Source organism: Pongo abelii, chromosome 1 (assembly GCF_028885655.2).
Source record: "Pongo abelii isolate AG06213 chromosome 1, NHGRI_mPonAbe1-v2.0_pri, whole genome shotgun sequence".
Classification (NCBI taxonomy): Eukaryota; Metazoa; Chordata; class Mammalia; order Primates; family Hominidae; genus Pongo; species Pongo abelii.
The window spans coordinates 179,908,763-179,932,998 of record NC_071985.2 but is presented as its reverse complement, the minus strand read 5'-3'; the positions used below and the strand labels follow the sequence as shown (position 1 = coordinate 179,932,998).

Genomic DNA, 24,236 nt, shown 5'->3' with positions numbered 1-24,236 from the left:
ACAACTGAAGGGGTTCCTGAGATGCAGGACGTTGAGTTTTAAAACTGGGATAGTTCTGAGCAGCCGAAGAGCCGTGTTCAATTTATGCATGGCAAGCACACGGCAATGCTGACATGCTGGGCAAATGAAGTGGGCGTTTTCGCTGAAAAGAGAGCAAAACCTCTGCTCACCCCCTGCTCCTGTGAAGCTTGGACCAGGGTTCCAGAGGCCCAGTGGAGAGCAAGTTCCAGTCTAGCAGCAGCCTCAGGGTCATGCGGAGCCATGTCTGATCCCAGCCACAGCATAGATGTGCCCAAGGTAACAGGGAAGGGTCTTGGGTCCTCATCCCCTTCACAGCAGAGGAAGCTGAGGTTCAGAAAAGGTCACACATTAAGTTAGGGGCTGGTGCTCCCAGGGCGTGGCCTGCTTTCCCATCTGTAGATCCTCCCCAGGTCCTGGCAGGGCACCTGGCACAGAACAAACCCTCAGTGAATGTTGGAGCTGGGACACAAAGGCTCCAGTCCACAGCAGGCGCTTCCCAGGGACTCACCAAAAACCACACCCAGTCATGTGCGGCAAGAGGGGCTGGAAACCTAGCAAGGGGTCAGGGGCACAGTGCACACTCAGAGTCCAGAGGCACCCTCCACCCCTCCTTCCTCCACTGTCCTCCGCAGGTCCCTGTCCCCCTGAGGCTTGTGGACTGCACTGTGAACCACAGACTCTAAATCAGGCCATCATGGTACAAAGTGTGGGGAAACACAAGGATGGGAGAGCCCAGAGGAGACTCTGACCCACCCAGGGGAGGAGGCACCCTGGAAATGGTGACTCCAGAGGTCAGGTGAGGCCAGACAAGCAGAGGTGGAGCCTTCCAGGCTAGGGGCCTGCATGCGAAGGGGCCTGAGGCTTCTCCTGGGGGTGTGGCTGGACAGGAGATGCCTGGGGCTTGGGGTCAGTGCCAGGTGAGACCTGGAGAGGAGACAGGTGCATGTCCGGTCTTGAAGGGCTCCGAATGTCAGCTAAGAAGACTTGGTCCTGTGAGGGGTGGGCGTCACTGCAGAAGCTGAGCGAGGAAAGGGTGTAGCTTTGCATCTCTCAGAGCACTCAGCTGCAGAGCGAAGATGGGTTTGGAGGACAGAACAGAAACTAGGCAGGGGCTGCTGCTGAGATCCAGGAAGGGCATGGCAGTGGGGGGCGGGGGCGGGGGAGGCCCAGGCTGGCAGGTAGGCAGGGTGAGTGTCGGGACCTTCCTCCTTCCCCTATTTGAGGTGAGGGCTCGGGGGAAGGAAGAGAGGGGTTGTGATGACTCCCAGGTTCCTGCCCAAGGCCCAGGCAATGCCTGTGCTCTGTATTAGTCCAAGAGGCAGAAGACATTCAGCCACAGCCCCCCAGTGCTATGTGCTGTGCTACAGTCGTTGCAGGATCTGGGCGCTGCTGCCCTGCTACCCAGGAGAGCAAGCTGTCCATAACGATAACTTTGCCTCCAGGCACGGCATTTCTGTCCTCACCCTCCACTTCTCAAAGCCCTGGGAGGCAAGTCGCAGGATGCAGCTAACATTTATAGAGCCTGCGAATGTGCACGCCACCAGGCCCCATGCTAGGGGAGCCAAAGAAGCAATGGCCCCAGAGAGGATGGTCCTTATCTGAGCCCACACCGCAAGTCAGCTGTCACAGGCTGGACTTCCCTAAGCATGGGGGCTGTGGCAAGAATGCAGGTAGGAAGGGACATGGGGCAGGCTTGCCGTGAAGGTGGGGGCAGACTCTGTAAGCAGAGGCCCCATTAACAGAGCTGGGATCAGAGAGGGCAGGAGAGCTGCAGGAGACAGATCTGGGATTGACAGAAGAGCAGGTTTTCTAACAGGAAGAGCAGTCCAGGGGCGGGGAGCTGCTTGGTCAGTGGGTGAGTGCCCAGTCCCTGGACACATTGGACCCCCTGACCTCCACCCCGCTAGGCTGCTGAGGAAACTCCTGCACTGGGATGGAAGGGGGAGGCCGCTTTGGCCTAATGAAGATGCTGCCCACAGCTCACACATCCGTTCACTCAACACCTTCACCAGGGCCTGCTCTGAGCCACGCTGGGGACAGTGGGCACCAGGGCTGGGTGGAGCAGAACCAGATAAGCCTCCTCTGTCACCCTTCTCCACCCTGATCTGGGAGGTGAGGCCAGAGCCAAGGGGGAGTCGGAGATGGAAGCATGGGTCCCTTCAGCCCTGGCTGACCATGTGCCACGTCACAGGCCTGTGTCCTGGCCACTAAAGGACCAAGTGTCCATAATTTCCTGGGCATATTTAGGGCACAAAGCCAGGGGCCAGGCAGGGCCAACCATAATGTAATCTCCTTCTGCACCCCACCCCTCCTGAAGGTCCCTAAGGCTCTGGGCTCATTTCCTAATGAGGTCCCTAGAAGGCCTCTCCCTAATTAAACTGGGCCAGCAAGTGACAGCCTGGAGCGGCAGGGGAGAAGGGGAAATAAAAGAGTCTTTCTGGGGGCTCCCTGGCTCCTCCTACTCCACCCCGCAGTGCAGCAGCCCAGCAAGGATGGGGATTCCTGAAGGACAGATGGGAGAGGGAGGTTCAGAGAAGGAGGTCAAAAGCAGCCCAGGCAATCTTGAATTGAGCACTGCGCATGCACCATGCACTGCTCTTAGTGTGCCTCAGAAGTTAACTCACCTGTCAATCCCACAACCACCTTGAGGGGCGGCTCCATCCTCCAGATGAGGCAGGTGCTCAGAGAGGTGAAGTCATTTGCTTGGGGCCCCACATCTGGGAAGTGGTGAGGTGAATCATTTGCTTTGGGCCCCACATCGGGGAAGTGGTGAGGTGTGGACTTGACCCCAGGCGGCTGGGTAGGGCCCTGCTGTTATCCATGTCATGATAGATCCTCTCCCGGATGAGGTAGGGGCCCATCCTGGGGACTTGCACATCTACACCTCCCAGCTGGCTTCGCACCAAATGGGCCTGGAAGGGGCTGGGGCAGAATTTCAAAAGCTGTCCCAAGTGACGCAAACCACTGATCAGTCTCTCAGAGCCCCAGAGCAGGAATATACCCAGGTCACATGGCATGTTGGGGACAAGGTGAGGCTGACAGCCTGGAGGGCAGCCAGCCAGGTAGGTCAGTTAGCCAGCAGCAACAAGGAATCAGGCCTCTGTCGCAGAGGGGAGACATCAGCATAGGATCTTCAAGGGTGGGAGACACCAAGGGCCAGACGGGAGGGCAAGGCATGGTGGGGGAGGCGGCAGAGAGAACAGGGGCTCAAGCCACATGGGCTGCCAGACCACTCTGCCCTGGTTTGGTCCGATTCACTGGTGTAAGAAGAACCGACTGGCTCATGGGACTCGCACACTGAGGGCCAAGGAGGTTTCTGGTACTTTACATAGGCCAGGAATTATTTATTACCCACGTTGTACAGAGCGGGAGTCTGGGGTTCCATTCAAGGGACTTGCCCCGGGGCCTCCCAACCAGGAAGTGGGAGAGCTGCAGCTGGAAGCCAGGTCTGGCTGCTGCTGGAGAGGCCACGCTGGCCAATGTACCACTTGGCCCTACAGTGGAGAAGCAGGCAGTAGAGGCAGGCTGGGAATGGGGAGGGGAGGGAGACAAAAGAGCGTCGCATAGGCAGCTGATGTAGAGTCTGCTCTCACTGGCTCATAGGTATTAAAAAATCAGCCCCGTCAGAGCTCAGCACAAAAATAAGCAGGCGGAAAAAGCCTCCAGTAGATGCAGGCTCTGCTAATAAACAGTTGTATGGTTTAGGCCATGTCTCCTGTTGGGGCCCCATGGGGTTGGATTTCACAGCCCCTGCCCCGCTGCTTCCAGCCCTGGGCCTCAGAGAACAGGGTCAGCTCCTTGGAGCACCCCGTACCTGGGGCCTGGCCATGGCAGACTCCCACCATGTGAATCCCTGACTCTTAGGGGAAAACAAAAGAATTCCACAGAACGGGACTGAGAGGGGCTGGAGATGCCCCACTCCCAAGGGGCAGAGACCCCAAGAGGAGCAAGCATCTGCCAAATGGCCACTCGGCAAGGTGGGAGCAGAGGAGGAAGGCTGCTGTTTATAACAAGCAGCCCTCCGGGTGGGGCCAGAGCACACGTGGCCTTGGGAGGAGAGGCTGCTGTAGCAGGGGGCAGGCTGGGAAGAGAGACTGCTGGCGCGTCTCCAGCTACAAATCATTCCCCACCACGACGGCCTGGTAGGGAGGCGGGGGAGCTCTGGCTTGGTCTGGGCAGACTTAGCGGGTATGGGAGAAGAGTGTCATCTTGGCCCCATAGCCTCCACGGGTCCAGAATAGTCACCTCCCTCCTGGTACACACCCCCTCCTCTGAAGCACACACCCCAAGCACACGCACATGTACCCATGCCCATGGCCGAGAAGGGGCTCTGAGAGTGTAGAGCAGCAGATGGCAGCTCAGGGTCCAGGAAGTGGGGGAGGGAGGGAGGGGAGGAGTGCTGGCTTGAATGTCCCTGGATTCAGGCCACCAGGAAAGCCCACCCTTGGCCTCTAGCTATTCAATCGGGCAGCTTAACCTGGGCCTGATAGGACCTTCCTGCCTCTCATCAGCTGCCAAGTCTCTGATGTTAGCCCGGACCCACTGGGGAACCAAGGCCCCACATGGCTAACTACCGTGGCAGGCCCGGCTGGCTAACCAGCCCCCCGGGCCACTCAGGAAGCAGCCACCCTGGGACCCCAGCACAGATGGGGTGGGATGAGATGGCTCCGACAGTCCCTCCCAGCCCGAGGAGCTGCTGTTCTCTCAGGCAGCCAAGTCCTCCCAACTGGCCAGTTGACCTAAATCCCTCCTGCTGCTATTTCGCCGCTGCCCTCCTGTTGTGTCCTTGGTGGAGGAGGAGGAAAGCTGAGGACGGTTCCTTTTACTCAGCCATTCCCTGTGCAGGAATCACAGGCTTAGGAAGGGAAGGGAAACGCTCATTTTCAGGGCCAGGCTCTGGGCAAAGTACTTTCCTCAGCCCGCACACCTCTGGAATATGGGCTCATTTTCCCCTTTTCGGAAAGTCTCATGAAGCTGGTGGGCCTCACTCCGTTTTTCTCCATCACTGCACTGCATCCGGCCCAATTGTGAGTGCAGGAGGAAGGCAGAAGGGAAAGTCACCCAAGGAACCTGGGCCTCAGGGTGGAGCTCTGGAAGTGGAGCTAAGGAGTCCAGCTGCCCTGTTTCCCTGCCCAGAATCCAGCCCACCAAGCTAGCTATATTCCCCACACTGTCACCAGGTAGTAAGGCACAGATCCCCGCCCTAGGCCAGGACTGGCCAGCTCCAGCCCTGAACCCAGCTCCAGGCACAGCAGTCTGCTCTGAGTGCTGGGGGCAGTGCAGGTGGAATAAGGACCAATGAGTGAAGGGAAAATGAAGTTCAGAGAGGGAGAGCCATTCGCCCAAGGTCACACAGCAAGTTAGGGGCATAGATAGAAGAATTAGAATGCTATGGAGGAGATGCCTTCTACCAATATCCTGAGAAGAATGAAGGAACAGTTTTGTACTCTTCTGCTTTTTTTTTTTTTTTTGGGGGGGGGTGAAAGCCCTTGGGGCCAGAACACTGTTGTCCTCTCTCCTGGCTTTGCTTTCTGTGGCCTGGATATGGCTACTTTGTCCCGTGGGACCAGGATGAGGCGGCCCTGTGCTCAGAGAAGAGGGAAGTCCTTCAGCTGCCTGCCTCACTGGAAAGGAGAGCCGTGGGGCCATACAGGGAGAGAGTTGTGAGATGAGAAAGGTTCTCCCCTCTAGAGAGCAGAATGGCAATGATGAAAATGCACACACTCAGCAGCTCCTTTCCTAAGAACTTATCTTAAGGAAAGGACCAAGCAAATGCACAAGGATGGAGTTCAAGGATGTCCATCCTAGCATTGCATAGAGCAGGGAAAAACATGGAAGCAACCAAACACACATCTATCAATGGGAGAAAATGTCATTAAATTATGGAAGAGCCACACAATAGAATACTATCTAGCCCTTTAAAACAAGGATGTGAACTACTGTTATTGCCATAGAAAGCCATATGTGAAAACAACCGGCATAACATGGCCTCATTTTTGTTAAAAAAAAAAAAAAATACATACGTTCATGCCCAAGAGCTCACATGCAGAGAAAAATCTCTAGAAGGCTATGCTGCTTACATAGTGGTACTAGCAAGGGTGAGGACTACCTTCGTCCAAGCTGGAGTGCAGTGGTGCGATCTCGGCTCACTGCAACCTTCGTCTCCTGTTCTTTATTAACTGTGTTTTTCATTACCAGTATAAAATTACTTTCAGCTAATCAGAAGTTATTTACCCTGGAAAACTAAATAAGTAAAATCAGCTGAAGTGAGTTTTAGCTCCAGAACTACCAATAACTGGGTGAGTCTCTTATCCTCTCTGAGCCTCGTTTTCCTCATCAGGGAATGGGGATCATAATGAACTCCTGCACTGCCTGCCTCCCAGGAGCATGCCTGTGAGGCACCAACTTGAAAAGCAATCCAAGGATTATGGCAGGTTGAGAGGGCTGGAAACTAAGATGCCCTCCAGAGTGGCTGGGATGAAGTCCCCTGTGGTACCTCAAGGCCAGTGACCAGGGGAGGATGACCACTCCTGTGGACTCCTAGACAGACTGGCAGACAGCTTTGGGCTGTCTGTCCTGCCACGTGCCACGTTCCAAGGGGCAGGCATGTGGAGGCCATGAGGGGTCATGGGAACTGTGTGCACCACATAAGCCCCACAGCCCTGGGCTTGCTGGGCGACTCAGTTACCCGAGGACACTCCATGGTGACTGAGAGCACGCTGCATTCTATGCCCCCAAAGCAGCTAGGCCCGGCTCTCCCATTGTGAGTACCTAGGCTGGGTCCCACTAGAGACAAAGAGGTCAGAGTGGTGCAGTCAGTGAGGAACTCGGTCAAGACTAAGCAGGATTCCCCTGAAGGCCCTCAGCCCCTCCCGTGCCACTCCGGCTGCGGGGTGATTACTGGAGTCTATGACATATGGCAGCTTGTGAGAGGAGCTGGGGTGAGCAGGGCTGATAATTAAAACTGCTGCCAGGGGACCCACCTCATGCTGGAGGGCGCCCAAGGGGCCGGGCTGCTCAGGAGGGAGTTGGCACACCCACTGGCAGGTGCTGGCAAAGAGGGACACCTGGAAAGGAAGAGCGGCCCCAGCACAGCCCGCAAGCCACACTTGACTGTCATCGTGACTGGGATGTGAGAATGCATATCTCCTTTCAGCTGCCTCAGACTTGCAGCCAGACAGGCATGGCCCAGTCCTGCCACTGACCAGCGGGGCCACCCGGGGCAAGTGACTTCATCTCTCAGAGTCTCGGCTCTCTCCTCTGTGAAATGCAGTCATGATACCTCAAGGCACCGGCTGAAGGAGGTTTTGCATGAGAAAGCCCCCTCACTAGCTCGCTCCCTAACTCTTCTTAGTGTTAACGTGAGTATTTTAGATGACTTCTTGGCAATCCAGAGGTGGGCAAGCAGGACCCAGTGGGGTGATGCACCTGAGGTCCCCAGTCAGGAGCCCAAAGCCCTTCGGTACTGCACAAGGCCTGTGTCCACCCCTCAGCCTGAGAGCACCCTGTTCCCGGATCCAGAAGAGAACAGAGATGGTGGGGGTGGGAGGGGGAAGCACATACAGTTCTGACTCCAGTCCCGCCCAGAATTGAGGACACCTGAGTTCTGAGAATGGGTCCCTACTGACAATGGAGCCAATTCGACCATCAGAGCCGTGGTTTCACCTTTCTAAGCCTGGGTGCGAGGAGGCAGCCAGGCCCTGTGTTACTACAGAGAGTAAAAGAGATGACCCTGGGCTGACACTCCCTGAGGTCATCTGCATCACTATCATCAGGTCCTCAGTTTCCCCTTCCATACAGTCAGAAGAAGAATCAGCATCTAACAGGCAAAGGCTGAGAGAAGCCTATGGAAACTGGAATGTCATCCCCATGGGAGCTGGAAAAGGGAGGCCTGTGTGAGGGCTCTGCGGGGTCTCCAGAGAACAGGGTCCCTCCCCAGTCCCACTCCCCAGGTCAGAAACTGGTAGCCCAGGGAGGCACTGCTGAGTCCTGCAGCTGCTCCCTACTTCCTCCCATACCCTCCAAGCACCAGCCTCTGACCCCACCAGGGTAGACAGCGCTCAGCGGGGAACAGCTTAAGAAGAGTCTGGGCTCCAGACCAGACAGACCTGGGTCAGATCCTGGCTCCACCACTTAACGGTCATGACATTGGCCAAGTCCCGTCTCCTTTCTGAGCCTCAGTTTCATCATCTTCGAAATGAGAATAATGAAAAACTGGCCCTCCCAGGGTTGTGTGTAGTGAAGCTAAAGGATGTGAATTGTCCAACGTGGTCCCAGGCATGGGATATAGGCAGCCAATAGCTGTTATTAGCTACCCCTTGAGGAAACCACTTTGGAATTCCTACTGCCCAGCACAAGGCTGGCAGAGCGCATGATGTTGAGAAGGATCTGCAACTGTGGGAAGGACAAGGACACGTTGTGGGAGCTCAGGGCCTGAGGGGCTGGAGGACAGGGGTCTAGAAAGGCATCTCTGGAGGAGGTGGCATCCCTGCCAGGCCTTCAGAGCCTGGGTGATCTGGATGTGTGGGTATTTTCGGGGCAGGTGCTACCAACGTTACTTAGGCCTGGGGCTGCAAGGCCTGGCTCCACAACCCTAAGGACACAACCCCACACCCTCCCACAGACCCCAGTGCTGGCCCCCTTGGACAGCATGGGCCAGGGAGCAGACCACTAACCTGGTGCTGGGAGAGCATGCATGCATTTACTTCCCTCGAGGGGGTGCCTGTTCCATCCGCCCTCTGGGCGCTGGCTCCTCACTACCCCCTGGGGATCTCTCTCTCTCTGGCTTCACCTGCTACCAGCATTTCCCCAAGGAGGAAAGCTGTCAAGTTGGCCACCAGCAGACAATTGGGGAGGAAGAAGCCAACCATCCCTGAGGCCCAAGGGACTCACACAGGGGAACTTGACCTGGGAGGGCCCAAGGGAAAGTCTTCAGCAAACACTCCCAAGGCCTGCTAGGGCCTGCTGGGCAGTGCCATGGGGGATGCAGGCCCTCCTCTCCTCCCCAGGCACAGCCAAGAGGAAAGGAGCAGACAGGACAGAAGCCAGCCTCTAGGACCAGCAAACAGCCAGAGGGAAGCCATCCACTGCCCCTCCTAGGGCCCTAGGCCTGTTTGACTCATTTCTTCTCCCAGCTCCTTTCCAAGCAGCTTTCTGTCACCTCTGCGGTGGCTGGGCAACTCCCTGGCTGAGGCGAGCACCAGCTGCAGGAACCTCAGACATCTGGCTAAGCAGGCAGGAGCAGGGGAAGCAGGGGGTCTGGGGTGGCCTGCAAAGACCAGAGTCAGGTACCTAGAGACCTCAGTGAAATCCCTCCCACCAAGAACAACCTCATCCACTGCCATTCACTGAACACCTCCTGCTTACCAGGCACGTGACCTCATTTAATCCTCACATTTAATCTCTGAAAAGAAGGGCCTAGTATCACCCTCACGGCCATTCATCCAGGCGACAGCTGGGATGTAAAAATGAGGTGTGTCTGAGTTGTGACTTTGACATGGGTCTCTAAGTCTCTTATCTCAAATCCTGTATCTCAGCCTGGAGGCAATGGGGTGTCAGGGAAGGCTTCCTAGAGGAGGTGACACCTGCACCAGATCTCCTAGGATGATAAAATGAATCTAGCCAGTGAGGGAGCAGGGTGTCCGGCAGACAGAATGGCACACACAAAGGCCTGGAGGTGAGAAGCAGCAGGAAGGTGAGAGTGTGGCAGAAGCTAGTTTGGTGTCACAGGCTCACAGGAAGAGGCGGGAAGAGGTTGCAGGGAAGTGGGTAACAGGAGCAGGTCACAGAGGGCCAAATACAGAGGAGTCTACACTGACTTTATCCTCCGGATAGTTGGGAGCCCCAGGAGGACTCTGGATGGTGGAGTTGCCTGGTCAGATGAAGACGGGGAGGTTCAGAAAGGAGCCGCACTGTTGTCAGATGGCTCCATCCATGAAGGAGATGAGGCTGGGTCCAGTGTCAGGAGCACACGTCCAGGCCGCACACTGAGGGCCAGATGAGGGCTACGGCACAGGCTGGGAGCTGTGGCCGAGCTTTAATTATTTATGAGGCTGTTTCCCAGCAAGCGTCAGCACTCCTGCAGCCTGGCCTTGCCCAGCTAATGAACTCTCAGCCATGGGAGACCTCCCTGTGGCCACTCTTTATTAAACCTGGGATGGAGGGGTGATGGGTGCTGGGATAACAAAAGAGTCCAAAGCAGCCTGAACAAAGTCGAGGTCAGTGAGCACAAAACTGGTCCATCTGTCCACCCAGCCTTTCCGCGAGAAGCACAGAACTTCCTAGAGGAGGAAGTAAGGTGGAATAGCCTTAAGATGTCATCTCAAGATAGGGAAATGAAGGCCTGGGAAGGACCTACCTAAGGTCACCAGCCAGTACTTGAGACAGTACAAGTTCCATAGCTGGTCACCTGCATTCACACCCCAGCAGTTCTACACCCTTGGGCCAGTTACATAACCCGTCTGTGCCTCGATGAGATAGGACTAATTCAGGTACTTCATAGTGTTGCCCCATTTTATAGAATAGAGGAACGAGGGGCGATGAGTAGACAATCTCAGCACGATGCCCGGTCCACAACAAGTGTTCAGTCAGCGTTCATCGGCGCTATGGTTACTGTAGTTGTGACTCTGGGAGTAAAGGCTGGGCCAGAGACCAGAATCTCTGCCTCTGCCCCCAGACACTAGGGAGCAACAGGAAACTGAGGCCCAGGGGCCAACTGGCCTACGTGACCCAGGCCCACAGCCAGGAATCCCACCCGACTTCCCCTGGCTGGGCTTCCTTGGGCCTGGCTCTCTGGCTTCCAGCTCCTTCCTCCACTTTGAAGGTTGTTTGAGCTGGGAACTAAAGCCCCAGGAGCTTTTCCCTCTTCCACCCTGCAAGCTCCAGCTGTGTCTCCAAAGAGCCAAGTCCCAGCCACTGTGGATGAGGCTCGGGACTTAGAAGGCCTCAGTTTGAGTTCCAGCTCCAACCCTGAGGAGCTCTGTGGCTTTGGGGGAGTCACTTCACCTCTCCAAGCCTATGTCCTTTATAATATAGGAACCATACCACCTGTTTTTAAATGGTAAACTCTGGGGGAATGCTATTAGTTACCATCTTTCAAGGCGTAGTTCAGCTGTCTCCCCCTCCAGGAAGCCTTCCCTGGCTTCCTTAAAAGTTCCCTCCTTCCAGCCTCATGGTATTCAGGGGCTGCATTCTGGCCCCTTTGGGAACTTGGACTCATTTTGCCTCACACAGACTCTATCTACAAATTCCACCCCCCATTTTGCAGGCCCAGAGATGTACAAAGGTGGGGCAGCTCAAGCCCTCTAGCAGGGTGGTGTGCCAAAGAGGTGCTCAGGGGTAAGGCATGGAGACTGCTCAGGGAGGAGCAGCTTTTGTTATCCCAGCACCTATCACCCCTCCATCCCAGGTTTAATAAAGAGCTCCTCAGGGATGAGCCAACAGCTCTCTCTCCTGCAGGGAGAACAGTTCAAAGAAATTCAGTCTGGGCAGGTGGCCTAGAATGCAGGAAGGGCTGAGGAAAGAACATTTTCCAGCACCTGGCACCAACACAGCCACGTAAGCCCCACTCCGTTTCTTTAGTTACCCTTTATGGCTACCAGGAGTCCGTTTCTAAAGGCCGTGGAGGTGGGAACACTCATCCATCCATTCCCTTCTTGCCAGCCCTGTGTGTCTACATGCACAGCAAGCGTTGGAGGGACAGCTGCCCCTGTTTGGCAGATGAGGAAACAAGCTCAGAAAAGCCAAGCCATGTGTGATTGCTACTTGGTACTATCAGCAGCGCCACCACCCTTTCCACTCGAAGCTTGACATCATTCACTTTTGTTTAATAACTCCTTGCCTATGACTCTACCCCATGCATCTCAGAGCCATGCAGGAGCCCAGCTTGGCCACTGGAGCTCTCTTGGCCCACCTGAGCGTCACTCAGCACCCAGCTACTTTACTCCTCCATCTTGTCCAAAGCCTCACATGGAGCTGAAGCGCATCAGGCCTAACATTTAAAGCCCGTATTTCCAGCTCCTAGATCACACTCCTGGTGCTTTCCGCACCACGCTCCCCACCTCAGCAGACAGTGCCCTGAACTGGAGGCAGGCAGAGATCCTGACCAAGTTCTGTCATCTTGAGCTGTGTGACCTTGCATAAGTCACTCAACTTCTCTGAGGCAGCATCCTTATCTAGAAAGTAGAATGAAAAGAAAATTTCTGCTTTTCACAGCCATCCTCACAAGGACAGTTGTTATAAAGAGCCAGGGAGATAAGGCATAACCAGCCCAGAAACGCACAGTTTCTATTCCTTGCCTCATCCTCAGTACTCCCACTCTAAGGAGATCACAGAACAACTCCCAGTGAGGAAACTCACTGCAACATTTTACCAAGGCACAGCCATTTTCATAACCTCAACAGCACTGGGAAATGGGCCAGGGTCATGATTAGACTAAGAACTCTAGAGTCAGATGCTTCAGTTCAGGCTCCTACTTAACAACCCAGTAGCTGCTAAGCAGGTAACTTAACAGTTCAGTGCCTCAGTTTTTGTTTGTTTGTTTTGTTTTTTAATCTCTAAAATAGGACTGTCATGAAGATTAAAGGAGTTTATACAAGATAAGTACTTACTGCAGTGCTTGGCACAGTTAATGGTCAGCACATGTTAGTCTCTTTACTTCCAATTTCACTTCTAGAACTGGTCCTCAAAACAGTCCAATGAGGTTGCTGGGGCAGGAATTATGTGAACCCAAGTGGTCAGGTGAGGAAACTGAGGCAGGAGGGAAAGATGTGCTAGAGACATAGACTCAGGCAGTCTAGTTCTGCCACGCACAAGACACAAAGCCAACTTTGAGTTAGGTCTGAAAATGAACGGGAGGGTGACTGGCAAACACAGTCAAAAACCAAAACGATTCAACAGAGAGGGTGCCTGTCCAAGTGTCCCGCGACCCTTCCTGTGCAGTGTGGGGCTGTGGGTCTGTCCACCTGTCGCCCTCCTCCCTCAGACCCTGTCAGTGCTCCCTGGCTGGCAGGGCTGGCCTGTCTTGGAAGGCGTCCCAGTGCCTGGCACACAGCAGATGCTCCCGAATGATGAATGAATGACTGCCTGGGTCTATGTCTCTAGGAGAGCCCTCTTTTTCTGTTCCCGGCACTACATTTCTTCCATCGTGGCAACTGCCTGCTAACTAGCTCCCGGTCCCACAGACCGGGAGTCTGTGCACTCTCAGAAGAAACTTCAAAATCAGTCGCGCACGCCCAGCAAAGGCAGCCGGCAGCCGTTTCACGCGTGGCCTCGGGCTTCTCGGGCCCCTTCCAGGAAACAAACTCTTCCTCCTGGTACCCTCCTTCCTGGTGTGCCACATGACTCAGAGCCGGGCAGTGCTAGCAGGAAAGCGCGGTCTGCTAACCAGGGTGGCTCAAAAAGCTCTTCACTGTGACTCGGCAGAAAAGCGGCGCCCGAGCCCCGCCTGCACCTACCACCCTGAGGATGTGCGCAGGGGTGCGGCCGGGGCGGGGCCGGGGCAGGGCAGTGCTCCCGCGCCCAGGGAACCCGAATACTACACATCCGTCTGCTCCGCGATTGGCTGCTCCGGCCACGGGGGCCTATGGGGTGGTCCTTGCCCAGCCAATCAGGGGCCCTGGGGAGCCCATTCATTCACAAAAACTGAGCAGGAAAAGGAGCGTAGTGTGGCCCGGAGCTACGTGGAACTTTGAAACACGCGCGCGTCCCGCGGGGCCGAGGCAGGAGTCCAAGAGGGCTGTGTTTCTGGAAGCTAGACCTTTGCAGGGACTGCCGCGTCCCCGCCCACAGCTCGGGTTCAGTCTCCCCAGCATGGTGCGCCTTCCTCCTCCGGCACACTGCCCGGGGCTCCGCCCCGGCCCCACCAGGACACGCCAGCTTTCCTGCCCGCTCCGGGTTGCTAAGAGCCACCCGGCCCCGAGGGAGGCGGTGCCCAGGCGGTTTCCCGGTCGCAGGTTCCGGCGGCAAGTCCCGCACAGGTGGCAGCGCCGCGGCTGCAGCCACGTGCGCGCCAAGCATGGTGCCCCCCACCGTTCCTTTTCTCTCCCCGGGTCTGAGCTCCCTGGCCCGCCACTCACGGCAGTCGTCCTCGTCGCTGTGGTCTGAGCAGTCATCGTCCTCGTCGCATCTCCACACAGAAGGGATGCAGCGCTCGTTCCGGCACTGGAATTGGTCCTTTTCGCACTCCTTGGCCGGCCCTGCGTGGGGGAGGGAGCGTGAGCTGGATCAGCGGACTCGGCCCCGCTCCCCACCATGCAGCCCGGGCCACCCGGAAGAGCCCGCTGGGGAGGAGGAAAGGGGGCGATTATGGAGACCCCGGGGGCTTCAGGCACACTCCATCCAAAGGGAGGGCACGATGGCAGGGGTTCCGTGGATGTCGGGCCGCTCGGTGGCACGGCGAGACCAGGCACCTACTTAAAGTGTCACACGACCTGGGCATACCCTCCATTCAGACGCACTCACCCGCACACGCGACCCATAGAGATCCGCGCAGACACAGCCCATAGGGAGTCCCCGCGCCCGCGCGCCACGCGCAGTGGGAGCCGCAGGCACATCACCCTGGCAGGCAGCCCCCTCTCTCTCCGCCGCGCGCAAGGGTCTGCGGAAACGCATTGTCAAGCGGAGAAGCCGCCCGGCTCTGCTCATTACCGCTGCGGATCGCGCGTGTCAAATAAACCCCAACGGCGAGAATCACACAGCTCATCCGGAACCATGAATGGCCGCCCCTCCGGCAAAGTTCCCCGCTGGCCAAGCCCCCCTGCACCCCTCCCCCAAGAGCCGCTGCCCAGAGGGTAGAGCCCTCAACACCGAGGCCCGCGGGGGCGGGGGGCCGAGGGCAAATTCAGAATAGCCGCTTCGCGTGGAGCCTGTCCTCCCCGGCGCCCCCGATAGCCCCGGGTTCGGGACCCCCCCTCCCTCCTCCGGCCTCCGGGCCGCGCTTTGTTGGTGGCTAGGGCGGAGCAGAGCCGAGTCAGAGACCGGCCGCACGCACCTTGGCCGCCGAGCAGCGGATCAGCCGCTGCCGCCGCGAGATGCTGAAGCCGCAGCAGCAGCAGCAGTAGCGCCAGCGGCCGGAGAGCGCCCGGCTCGGGGCGGCCCATGGCGGGCCCGGGGCTCCGGCCGCCGCGCCCCGCGCTCCCCGCGCCGCCGCCGCCGCGCCTCAGCCCTCCGAGTCCTTGCTGCGGCGCCGGGGCTGCCGCTGCCCCCGCCGCCGCCGCCGCCGCCGCTGCCGCCCGCCCCGGCTCCTCGGCTGCATTTCAAGCAGGTTCGGTGACGCTCGGCGGCGGGGCGGGCTCAGGCTGGGCGCGCGGCCCCGGCCCTGGGCGGCCGCCGCCAGCGCGCGCGCTCCCTCTCGCTGCCGCCTCCGCCCCACGCTCCCCCTGCCGCCGCCTCCTCGCCCTCCTCCCTCCTGTCCTTCGTCCACTCTTCTCTCAGCGGGCGCTCCACGGCCCTGCTCTGGGCTCGCCTGAGTGCTGGGCTCTGCAGACGCAGGGGTGGGCCAGAAGAGCCCCTCACCACGGAGGTAGCAGGTCCAGAGGAAGCAGCAGAGGCTTCCTGGAGGAGGTGACAGGCCGATCAGAGGCTGAGGGATGTCTAGGAGTGAGCCTGGGCGGGAGGGGAAATGATGTTCCAGGACGAACAGGCCTGTGCAGTGTGCGCGTGGGGCGGGGGAGGGAGGGAGGGGGGGTGAGGTACCAAGATGTGGATGAGCAGGGAGAAGCTGGGGGCGCAGGGCTGGACCCCTGCACCGGTCATGGGCTCTGGCTGGGATATTATAAATCCCTGTGGCTGGTTTGGTTTCCGTGCCATGTGCATCTGTGCATGTTGCACGCTCATGTGATCATGGGGACGTGAGGCAGGTGGATTGGGCCTTGTGCACAGACTATTCATCGTCGTTAAGTACGCTCCAGGAGCCTAGGCAGAGGGGCAACTAGGCGGGGCCCGCAGGGAAGACAAGGAATCCTTGCTGTGATGGAGAAAGGCAAGGTCTGTGGGGCGGGCCGAGCGGGGGGGGTGGGGGGGGGAAGGGGAGGGCACGGAAGGGATGCATCCCTGTCGCTAGGGGCCGCGCACCTAGGCCCGCGCTGTCCGCCCCTGCTGTCTTCTGCAGGAAGGAGAAGGCGCCTCCTCCTCTGGAGGGCTGCAGCCCGCCTCACCCACGCTGGGGAGAATGGGTGCAGAGAGCAGAGCTGGGATTCGATTTCAGCCTCAGACTTGTGAGCCGGGTCCAACCCACACAACCTTCTTTAGAGAATAAATTCCAGGGCATTGGCCACTCAAAACAACCGGCCTGCAGGTGCCAAGAGCCAGTGTTAGGTCCACCCTCCCTCCCCTCTTGCCCCTTTACCTCCCTCGCGGATGGGCAGGTGCTGTTAGCCCTTGGCCTGAAAACCACCCTGTCTCCTCAGCAGCCTCCTGAGCCCTAGTCCCCCAAAGGGCAGCCCAGTGGCAATGTCTGTGGCCACCCCAACAGAAAGGGACTTAGACCCACAGAGAGCCCGGCACGGTGGTCCTGCCATCATCACCCCTTCTGTCCCTTGTTCATTCAGTCATTCAGCAAGCATTTCAGGCCCTGTTCTGTGCCAACCCTGTGCTGGGCCTGTGGGTGCCAAGGTGAATCAGGCGTGGTGCCAGCCCCAGAGAGGTCCCTGACCCGTGGGCAGACAGACCATTAGCACACAGACAATGAAATGCAGGCGTACGTTCACCTATACGTGCCAAACGCCCTGTTCAAGGCTCTAGGATACGGTGGAAACAGATAAGGTCCCTCCCTGCTCTCCTGCAGTTATGTCTTAGTTGGAAGAGATACACACAAACTCAGGAAAACAAAAGATTATTTCAGGCCATCATAACTTCTATGGAAAAAACAAAACAGACTCCGGTGAGAGCAATGGGGGTAACTGTAGAGGTGATCAGGCAAGGCCTCATGGAGGAGGTGACATTTCACTGAATGGCAAGATGGATCCTGACCCATGAAGATTAGGCGGAAGGGCAATCTTGGCAGAGGGAAGGGCAATCTTGGCAGAGGGAATGGCAATGCAGAGGCCTCAAGGTGGGCCGGGGCCTGATGACAGGGAAGGAGTGGGTGCCTCAGGTGAGGCTTGAGGGAGTTGGCAAGGCCCTGATCAGCAGGGCTTTGTAGGCCGTAGCTGGGAGTTTGGTGCCTGGGACTGTGGGACAAAGATAGAAGCCCGTCTTGCTGCCCAAACTGACCTATCCAACTCAGTCGCTCCTCCTCTTCCACTCTGTGGTCTTAGGAAAGTCAGTCCTATCTCCGAGTCTCACTTTCTCATCTGGGAAATGGAAGAGATAAGGAATTTCTGAGGTTCATTCCAACTGTAAGGTTAGTATGTGGGCTGAAGTTTAGAGGCAGCAGATGAAGAAAAGAAAAGAAAGAAAAAGAGGCCGGGCGTGGTGGCTCACACCTGTAATCCCAGCACTTTGGGAGGCCGAGGCGGGTGGATCATGAGGTCAGGAGATTGAGACCATCCTGGCTAACATGGTGAAACCCTGTCTCTAATAAAATACAAAAAATTAGCAGGGAGTGGTGTCGGGCGCCTGTAGTCCCAGCTACTTGGGAGGCTGGGGCGGGAGAATGGCGTGAACCCGGGAGGCGGAGCTTGCAGTGAGCCGAGATCGCGCCACTGCACTCCAGCCTGGGTCACAGGATGAGACTCTGTCTCAAAAAAAAGAAAGAAAGAAAGAAAGAAAGAAAAAGGAAGGAAGGAAGGAAGGAAGGAAGGAAGGAAGGAAGGACGGAAGGAAGGAAAAAAGAGACAGATGGAGAGCATGGGCCTGTGGGTGAGACTGCCTGGGTCTGAGTCTGTTCCTTCCCTTTCTAGTTATGTGAACTTGGGCAACTCAATCTCTGTGGCTGTAAATGTGAAAAATGAGAAAGGTGACAGTACTCACCTCACAGAGTTGTGGTGAGGATATGAGATGAGATTGTGTATGCACAGCATACAGTATACAGTAGCTGCATGAGAAATGTTAGTTATTGTTACTATTATTCAAACATAATTCCCTGTTCACAAAACCTTGATGGCTTTCCAATACCCAGAATCAAGATTGAGCCCAGGCATCCCCCGACCTCCCCAAGGGAGAAGGATGCCAGTTGCCAAAGTGGGCAAATCCTTGTTTCTCAACAGCTCCCTCAGCAGAGGTCCTCCTGGCTCCTCTCAGCCTCCACCCACTTTGGGCCACTTCCCTGGGCTCCTGCAGTCCCTGGGCTTCCCTTTGTCACAGCCCTGACCACCCTGTGTTGCCACAGTCTGCTCATGCAACTGTCTCCCTCTTCACTCTGAGCTGCCGGAGGACAGGAGCCCGCTCTCCTGCATTCCTGGATTCTTGCCACAGGGCACATTTGACCAATGCTTGTTTCTGCCTTTATTGAAGGCTTTTATACCCCTAGGAGGACTATGTCTTCCTCATCTTTGTCTTCAGAGGATAAATACAAGGCCTGACACATAATAAGCATTAGGTAAGTTATATTTACTTGAAAAAGTTAAAAGAAAACCACATAAAATAACAACAATAGCCAATATTTATTGTATACTTGCTGGGGGTCAGGCACCATTCTAAATGTTTTAAATTATTTTTCCTCTTTAATCCTTACGACATCTCCATCAGGCAGGTTTTGTGTTTATCCCATTTTACAGACGAGTAAACTAAGCAGCAGAGAGGTCACACAGCTAGTAAGTGACTGAGCCAGCGTGCGAACCCAGAGGGTGGAAGTGGGAATTTTTCAGGGTACATAAACTGGTTAATTTCTGTGAGGGGCAAAGGGAGAAAGCTCAGTCCTTGAAACACACAAGACACCAAATGGCCACTGAGGTCCTGGTAAAACTTCTGCCACCCAGTGACTTCCAGTCCTCCCCTAGCCTGCCTCTCCAGCCTGGGCTGACTCAAGCTTACAGACCCTGCCTACCCTGAGTTTCCAAAGAAAACTCCCAAACCCAACCCGAAATGTAATCAATTCCCCATGAGACAGATGTAGGTGATATTTCACCTGCTGTCAATATGGCGCCCTGCCACTCCCAAGTCCCATGTTGGTCTCCAGAGCCATGGGAGCCCCAGCAGCCTACTCTTTCACACTGCCCCCCAGGAACTGGAGCTTCAGATCTTTGCCAGGCTGTGCCCTCTGCTAGGCCGTGCCCTCTGCCTAGAACACTCCTGCATGGGTTGGCTTCTGTTTACCATTTGGGCCTCACCTCAAATGCCTCCTCCTCTGGGAAGCCTTCTAGCTTCCTCCACAGAGATCCTCCCTGCTCCTCTGAGCCCCCACGGCACAGTGTGTCCCAATCTCCCTGATCACACTGGACTGTCGTTGTTGGCTCCTCCATCCAATGGGAGCTCCTCCGGTCACAAACAGGATCATCCTGGTTCTCACTCTGTCCCCAGTGATGATGCCTCTCCAGGGCCAGGGCCAGAGGAACTTCTGTGCTCACCTCGCCCAGCCTGCTCTGGCAGGCCTTGTGCTAGGTGAGGGACACAGATGAACAAGACTCCACCTTTTCCCTGGAGGAGCTCTGGTCTGGAGGCAGAGAGAGCCTGGGACAGACAGTGTCAGCACAGGGGGAAAAGAGCCAGGGAGGGGTCTGCTCAGGGGCATCAGATTCCACCCCCAGGTACCTTAGGCTGTGTCACCAGCCCAGCTAGGGTCAGAGACCAGCAGACCCAAGCCAAGCACAGCCAAGCTGCAAGGGCAAGGGTGCTCTCCACCATCCTTCACTTTCCGCTTCACTTACACTTCACTTCACTTCTCCACCGCCTTCACTTTACGCAAGGGCAGCCCCAGTCCTTCATATGGTACTGTGAGCCCATGGCGCACTTCTCCGTGTCACTGTCTGTGTTTGTGTCTCTGTCTCTTTCCCTCTCTCCCTCTGAGCAGGCAAAGTGTCCTGATTCCTGTAAAAGAGAGATTCTAATTTATTACTGAACTTTACATAGATCGAAACTGCCATGGTTTAAACCACTTGTTACCTGTGTGACCTGGGGCAAGTTACTTTTATGCCTCAATTCCCTCATCTGCAAAACATTGTTAGCATTAGCTAATGTTTCCTAATGTTATCAATTACCTATCGCTGCAAAACAAATTACCCCAAAACTTAGCAGCTTCAAACAGAAATAAATATTTATTATCTCTCCCAGTGTCTGTGGACCAGGAATTGGGGAGCAGCTTAGTTGCATGGGTGTAGCTCTTGGTCTCTCACGAAGTTGCAGTCAAGATGTTGGCGAGGCCGCAGTCCTCCGAAGGTTTAACTGGGGCTGGAGTGTCTGGGCCGGCTCACTCATAAGGCTGGCAAGTCCCTTTTGGCTGGTGGCAGGAGGACTCCATTTTTCACCATGTGGCTCACTCCAGAGGACTGTTTTTGAGTGTCCACATCACATAACTGGCTTTCCCTAGGGAGACTGATCAAAGAAAGAGAAAGCAATGAAGTCACAATGTCTTGTATGACCTGACCATGGAAGTCATGCTCCCTCATCTCTGCAATATCCTGTTGATTACATAGATCAGCCCTATTCTATGTGGAAGGGAACTACGTAGGATTGTGACTCCCAGGAGGTCTGTCTGGGGGCTGTCTTGGAGGCTGGCTGCCACACAGTGTCATAGGATTTGTGAGGATGAATTAATACAGTCCTCCCTCTGTATCCATGGGGGACTGGTTCCAGGACCTCCTGCAGATACCAAAATCCTCAGATGCTCAAGTCCTTGATAGAAAATGATACAATATTTGCATATAATCTGTACACATCCCCCTGTATACTTTACATCACCTCTAGATTATTTATAATACCTATACAATGTAAATGCTATGTAAATAGTTGGTATGATATATTGTTTAGGGAATAATGACAAGGATGAAAAGCCTGTACATGTTCAGTACAGATGCAATTATTTTTTCCTGAATATTTCTGATCTGCAGTTGATTGAATCCAGGATTCGGAACCCATGGATAGAGAGGGCCAACTATGTATACACTTATATAGTGTGTACTACGTGCTAAAAACCCTTCTAAGAACTTAAGTACACACTATATAAGTCATTGCTATTATTATTGCCTTTGTGGTTGTTTGTGCCACATAGTAAGAACTCTGTAAGAATTATCTGCAGTTACCATTAATATTAGCTGCATTATTGCTATTAGCTGCACAATCCCTTCATTCTGCAGAGGAAAGGAGAGGATGAAGGTGGTTCAGGGGTTTGTAGAAAAGCAGGACAGACTCAGCCTTGGTTTCTTGCCTCTTGGCTGTGTGCTTTCAGGAGGGTGGGCTCACAACTGCCTCCTTCTCCACTGTCTTATGTAGGAGACTGAGTGGGTCCTTCTCCCTCTCTAGGCCTGGGGTGTCCATCCCTAACCTGAGGGGCTGAACTAGGTCAGTATATCCCGTAACTGCAGCCATTCTCATCCGCTTGAGTGACTTTCTCTATTTCGCCTTACCTGCTACTGTCATCCCAGGGTTCCCCTTAAATCTTTTCACTTAGTAGATTTAGCTTCATCCTAAGCAATAATCTCCATGAAATCACAGGCTTGATATACTCATTATATTTTTCCAATACATATTAAATTAAATTTATGGCTATTCACATAAACAATGGGCCTCTGTGCACCCAGATGTGTCTCTTTTCCCTAAGGGCCATCAGCTCTGAGCTCCCTGTTTATTCCAGGACGGATGGAGGGCAGGAGCCCTGACCACTCTGCCCATGATGACAGGCATTCCTCAAGGTGACTTGCAGGTGGCTCAGGCCCTGGGTGCCCACCCGCTGAGTCACATGGCCTTCGGGGGCAGACTCAGTACTTTTCTGTTTGCTTTTATTTTGGGTTAGTTTTTGTTTTTTAAATTGTTTTTTATATTTTTATTGATTGACTGATTGATTGATTGGTTGAGACAGGGTCTCGCTGTGTCACCCAAGGTGGGGTGCAGTGGCACCATCTCAGCTCACTGCAACCTCTGCCCACCCCCAACCTCCACCAGCCCCAGGCTCAAGCAATCCTCCCACCTCAGCCTCCTGAGTAGCTGGGACTGCAGACGCACACCACCACGCCCGGCTAATTTTTTTTTAAGTCTTTTTAAAGAGACAGTGTTTCGCCATGTTGCCCAGGTTGATATTGAGCTCCTGAGCTCAGGCTATCCACCTGCCTCAGCCTCCCAAAGTACTGGGAGTACAGGCCTGAGACACCTCGAAATCCCCTTCCTTCCTCCCCGCCAGCCCCAGAAACCACCATTCTACTTCCTGTATTTATGAATTTGACTACTCTAGGCACCTCATGGAAGTGGACTTATACAATATTTACCCTTTTGTGAGTGGCTTATTTCACTTAGCATAACATCATCAAGGTTCATCCATGTTGTAGCACGTGTCACAGTGTCCTTCCTTTTTAAGGATCGGGAATACTCCATTGTATGTCTGATCGACATTTTGTTTCTTCATTCATCCATCAAGGGACAGTTGGGTTGGTTCCACATTTTAGCTACTGTGTATAATGCTGCTATAAACATGAGTGTACAAATATCTCTTCCAGTCCTTGCCTTCAGTTATTCTGAATATACTCAGAAGTGGAATTGCTGGATCATACTGTGATTCTAGTTTTTATTTTTTGAGGAACCACCATGGTGTTTTCCACAGCAGTTGTATCATTTTACGTCCCTACCAACAATGTGTAAGAGTTCCAGTTTCTCCATGTCCTGGCCAAAACTTGTTATTTTCTGCTTTGTTGTTGTTGTTGTTGTTTGTTTGTTTTAACACAGATCCTAATGAATGTGAGGTTTTTTTCTCATTGCGGTTTTCATTTGCATTTCCTTGATAATTAGTGATACTGAGCATCTTTTCATGTACTTTTTGGCCATTTGTATATCTTCTTTGGAGAAATGTCTATTAAAGTCCTTTGCCCATTTTTCAATTGGGTTGTTTAGTTTTTTGTTGTTGAGTTGTAGGAATTCTTATATATTTTAGCTATTAAATATAATTTATATTTAATATAATTATATTATTTTATATAATTATTATATTATTTTATTATATTATATTATTTTATATAATTATATATTATTTTATATAATTATATTATTTTATATAATTATAATTTTATATAATTTAGCTATTATCAGATATATGGTTTGCAAATATTTTCTCCCATCCCATTGGCAGCCTTTTCACTCTATTGATTCTGTCCTTTGATACACAGAATTTTTCAATTTTGATGTAGTTTAATCTATTTTTTCTTTTGTTGTCTGTGCTTTTGGTGTCATATTCTGAACATACTTCTATGTGATCATAATACAATAAATGCTATTTGTAGTGTGCCATGATTAATACTTTTTTCCTTTGTGTTTTCCCTGGAATTAATAATTGTTATGTTTTGCTTTATTGCTTTATTTCTTTCTTAGCTTTCTATGTATTTATCTCTCTTTCCTCCCTAAACTCTCCCTCATTTGTGTAAATCTCCTCTTACTACAATCACCCACATTCAATACAGTAATCCCCACTTATCCGAAGTTTCACTTTCCGCAGATTAATTTACCCAAGGTCAACCACGGTCCAAAGATATTAAATGGAAAATTCCAGAAATAAACAATTTGTAAGTTTTCAGTTGCATGCTATTCTGAGTAGCACAATGAAATCTCGTGCTGTCCGGCTTCGTCCCACCTGGGATGTGAATCATCCCTTTGTCCAGTGGATCCGCGCTATAGACACTACTCTCCCATCAGTCACTCAGCAGCTGCCTCAGTTACCAGATCAACTGTCACAGGATTGCAGTGCTTCTGTTCAAGTAATCCTTATTTTACTTCATTAAGGGCCCCAAAGCGCAAGAGGAGTGTTGCTGGTGATTCCAATATGCCAAAGGGAAGCTGTAAAGTACTTCCTTTAAGTAGAAAGGTGAAAGTACTTGACTTAATAAGAAAATTTGAAAAACAAAATTGTATGCTATGGTTGCTAAGATCTACAGTAAGAATGATTCTATTCATGAAATCGTGAAGAAGGAAAGAAATTTGTGCTAGTTTTGCTGTTGCACCTCAAGCTGCAAAAGTTACAACACCTGTGTGTGATGAGTGCTTAGTAATGATGGAAAAGCCATTAAATTTGTGGGTGCAAGACACGAACAGAAACGTGTTCTGATTGATGGCAATCAGGTTCCATTGGGGGTACTGGAACACATCCCCGAGGATAATGGGGGACTACTGTATTCTACCAACTTATTCCTCTTGAAGAATTC

General features: G+C 53.7%; 1 protein-coding gene across 16 annotated transcripts in view; it reads right to left on the bottom strand.

Annotated features, from left to right (window-relative positions):
- The window catches only part of LRP8 (LDL receptor related protein 8), an 81,650-nt gene extending 66,461 nt beyond the window's left edge, over positions 1 to 15,189 (bottom strand). For 5 of the 16 annotated variants that reach the window (XM_054534677.2, XM_024248749.3, XM_024248746.3 and 2 more), the window contains exons 1-2: positions 15,011 to 15,185; positions 14,097 to 14,216 (exon numbers count right to left, since the gene is read on the bottom strand). In XM_054534677.2, coding sequence (XP_054390652.1) covers positions 14,097 to 14,216; positions 15,011 to 15,119 — 229 coding nt within the window. In that variant the 5' untranslated portion in view covers positions 15,120 to 15,185. Of the gene's footprint in view, positions 1 to 14,096; positions 14,217 to 15,010 lie in introns of all 16 variants that reach the window. The other 11 variants (XM_054534654.2, XM_054534667.2, XM_024248750.3 and 8 more) reach the window with 5 other exon arrangements.
- Between the last annotated feature and the right edge of the window lie 9,047 nt (positions 15,190 to 24,236).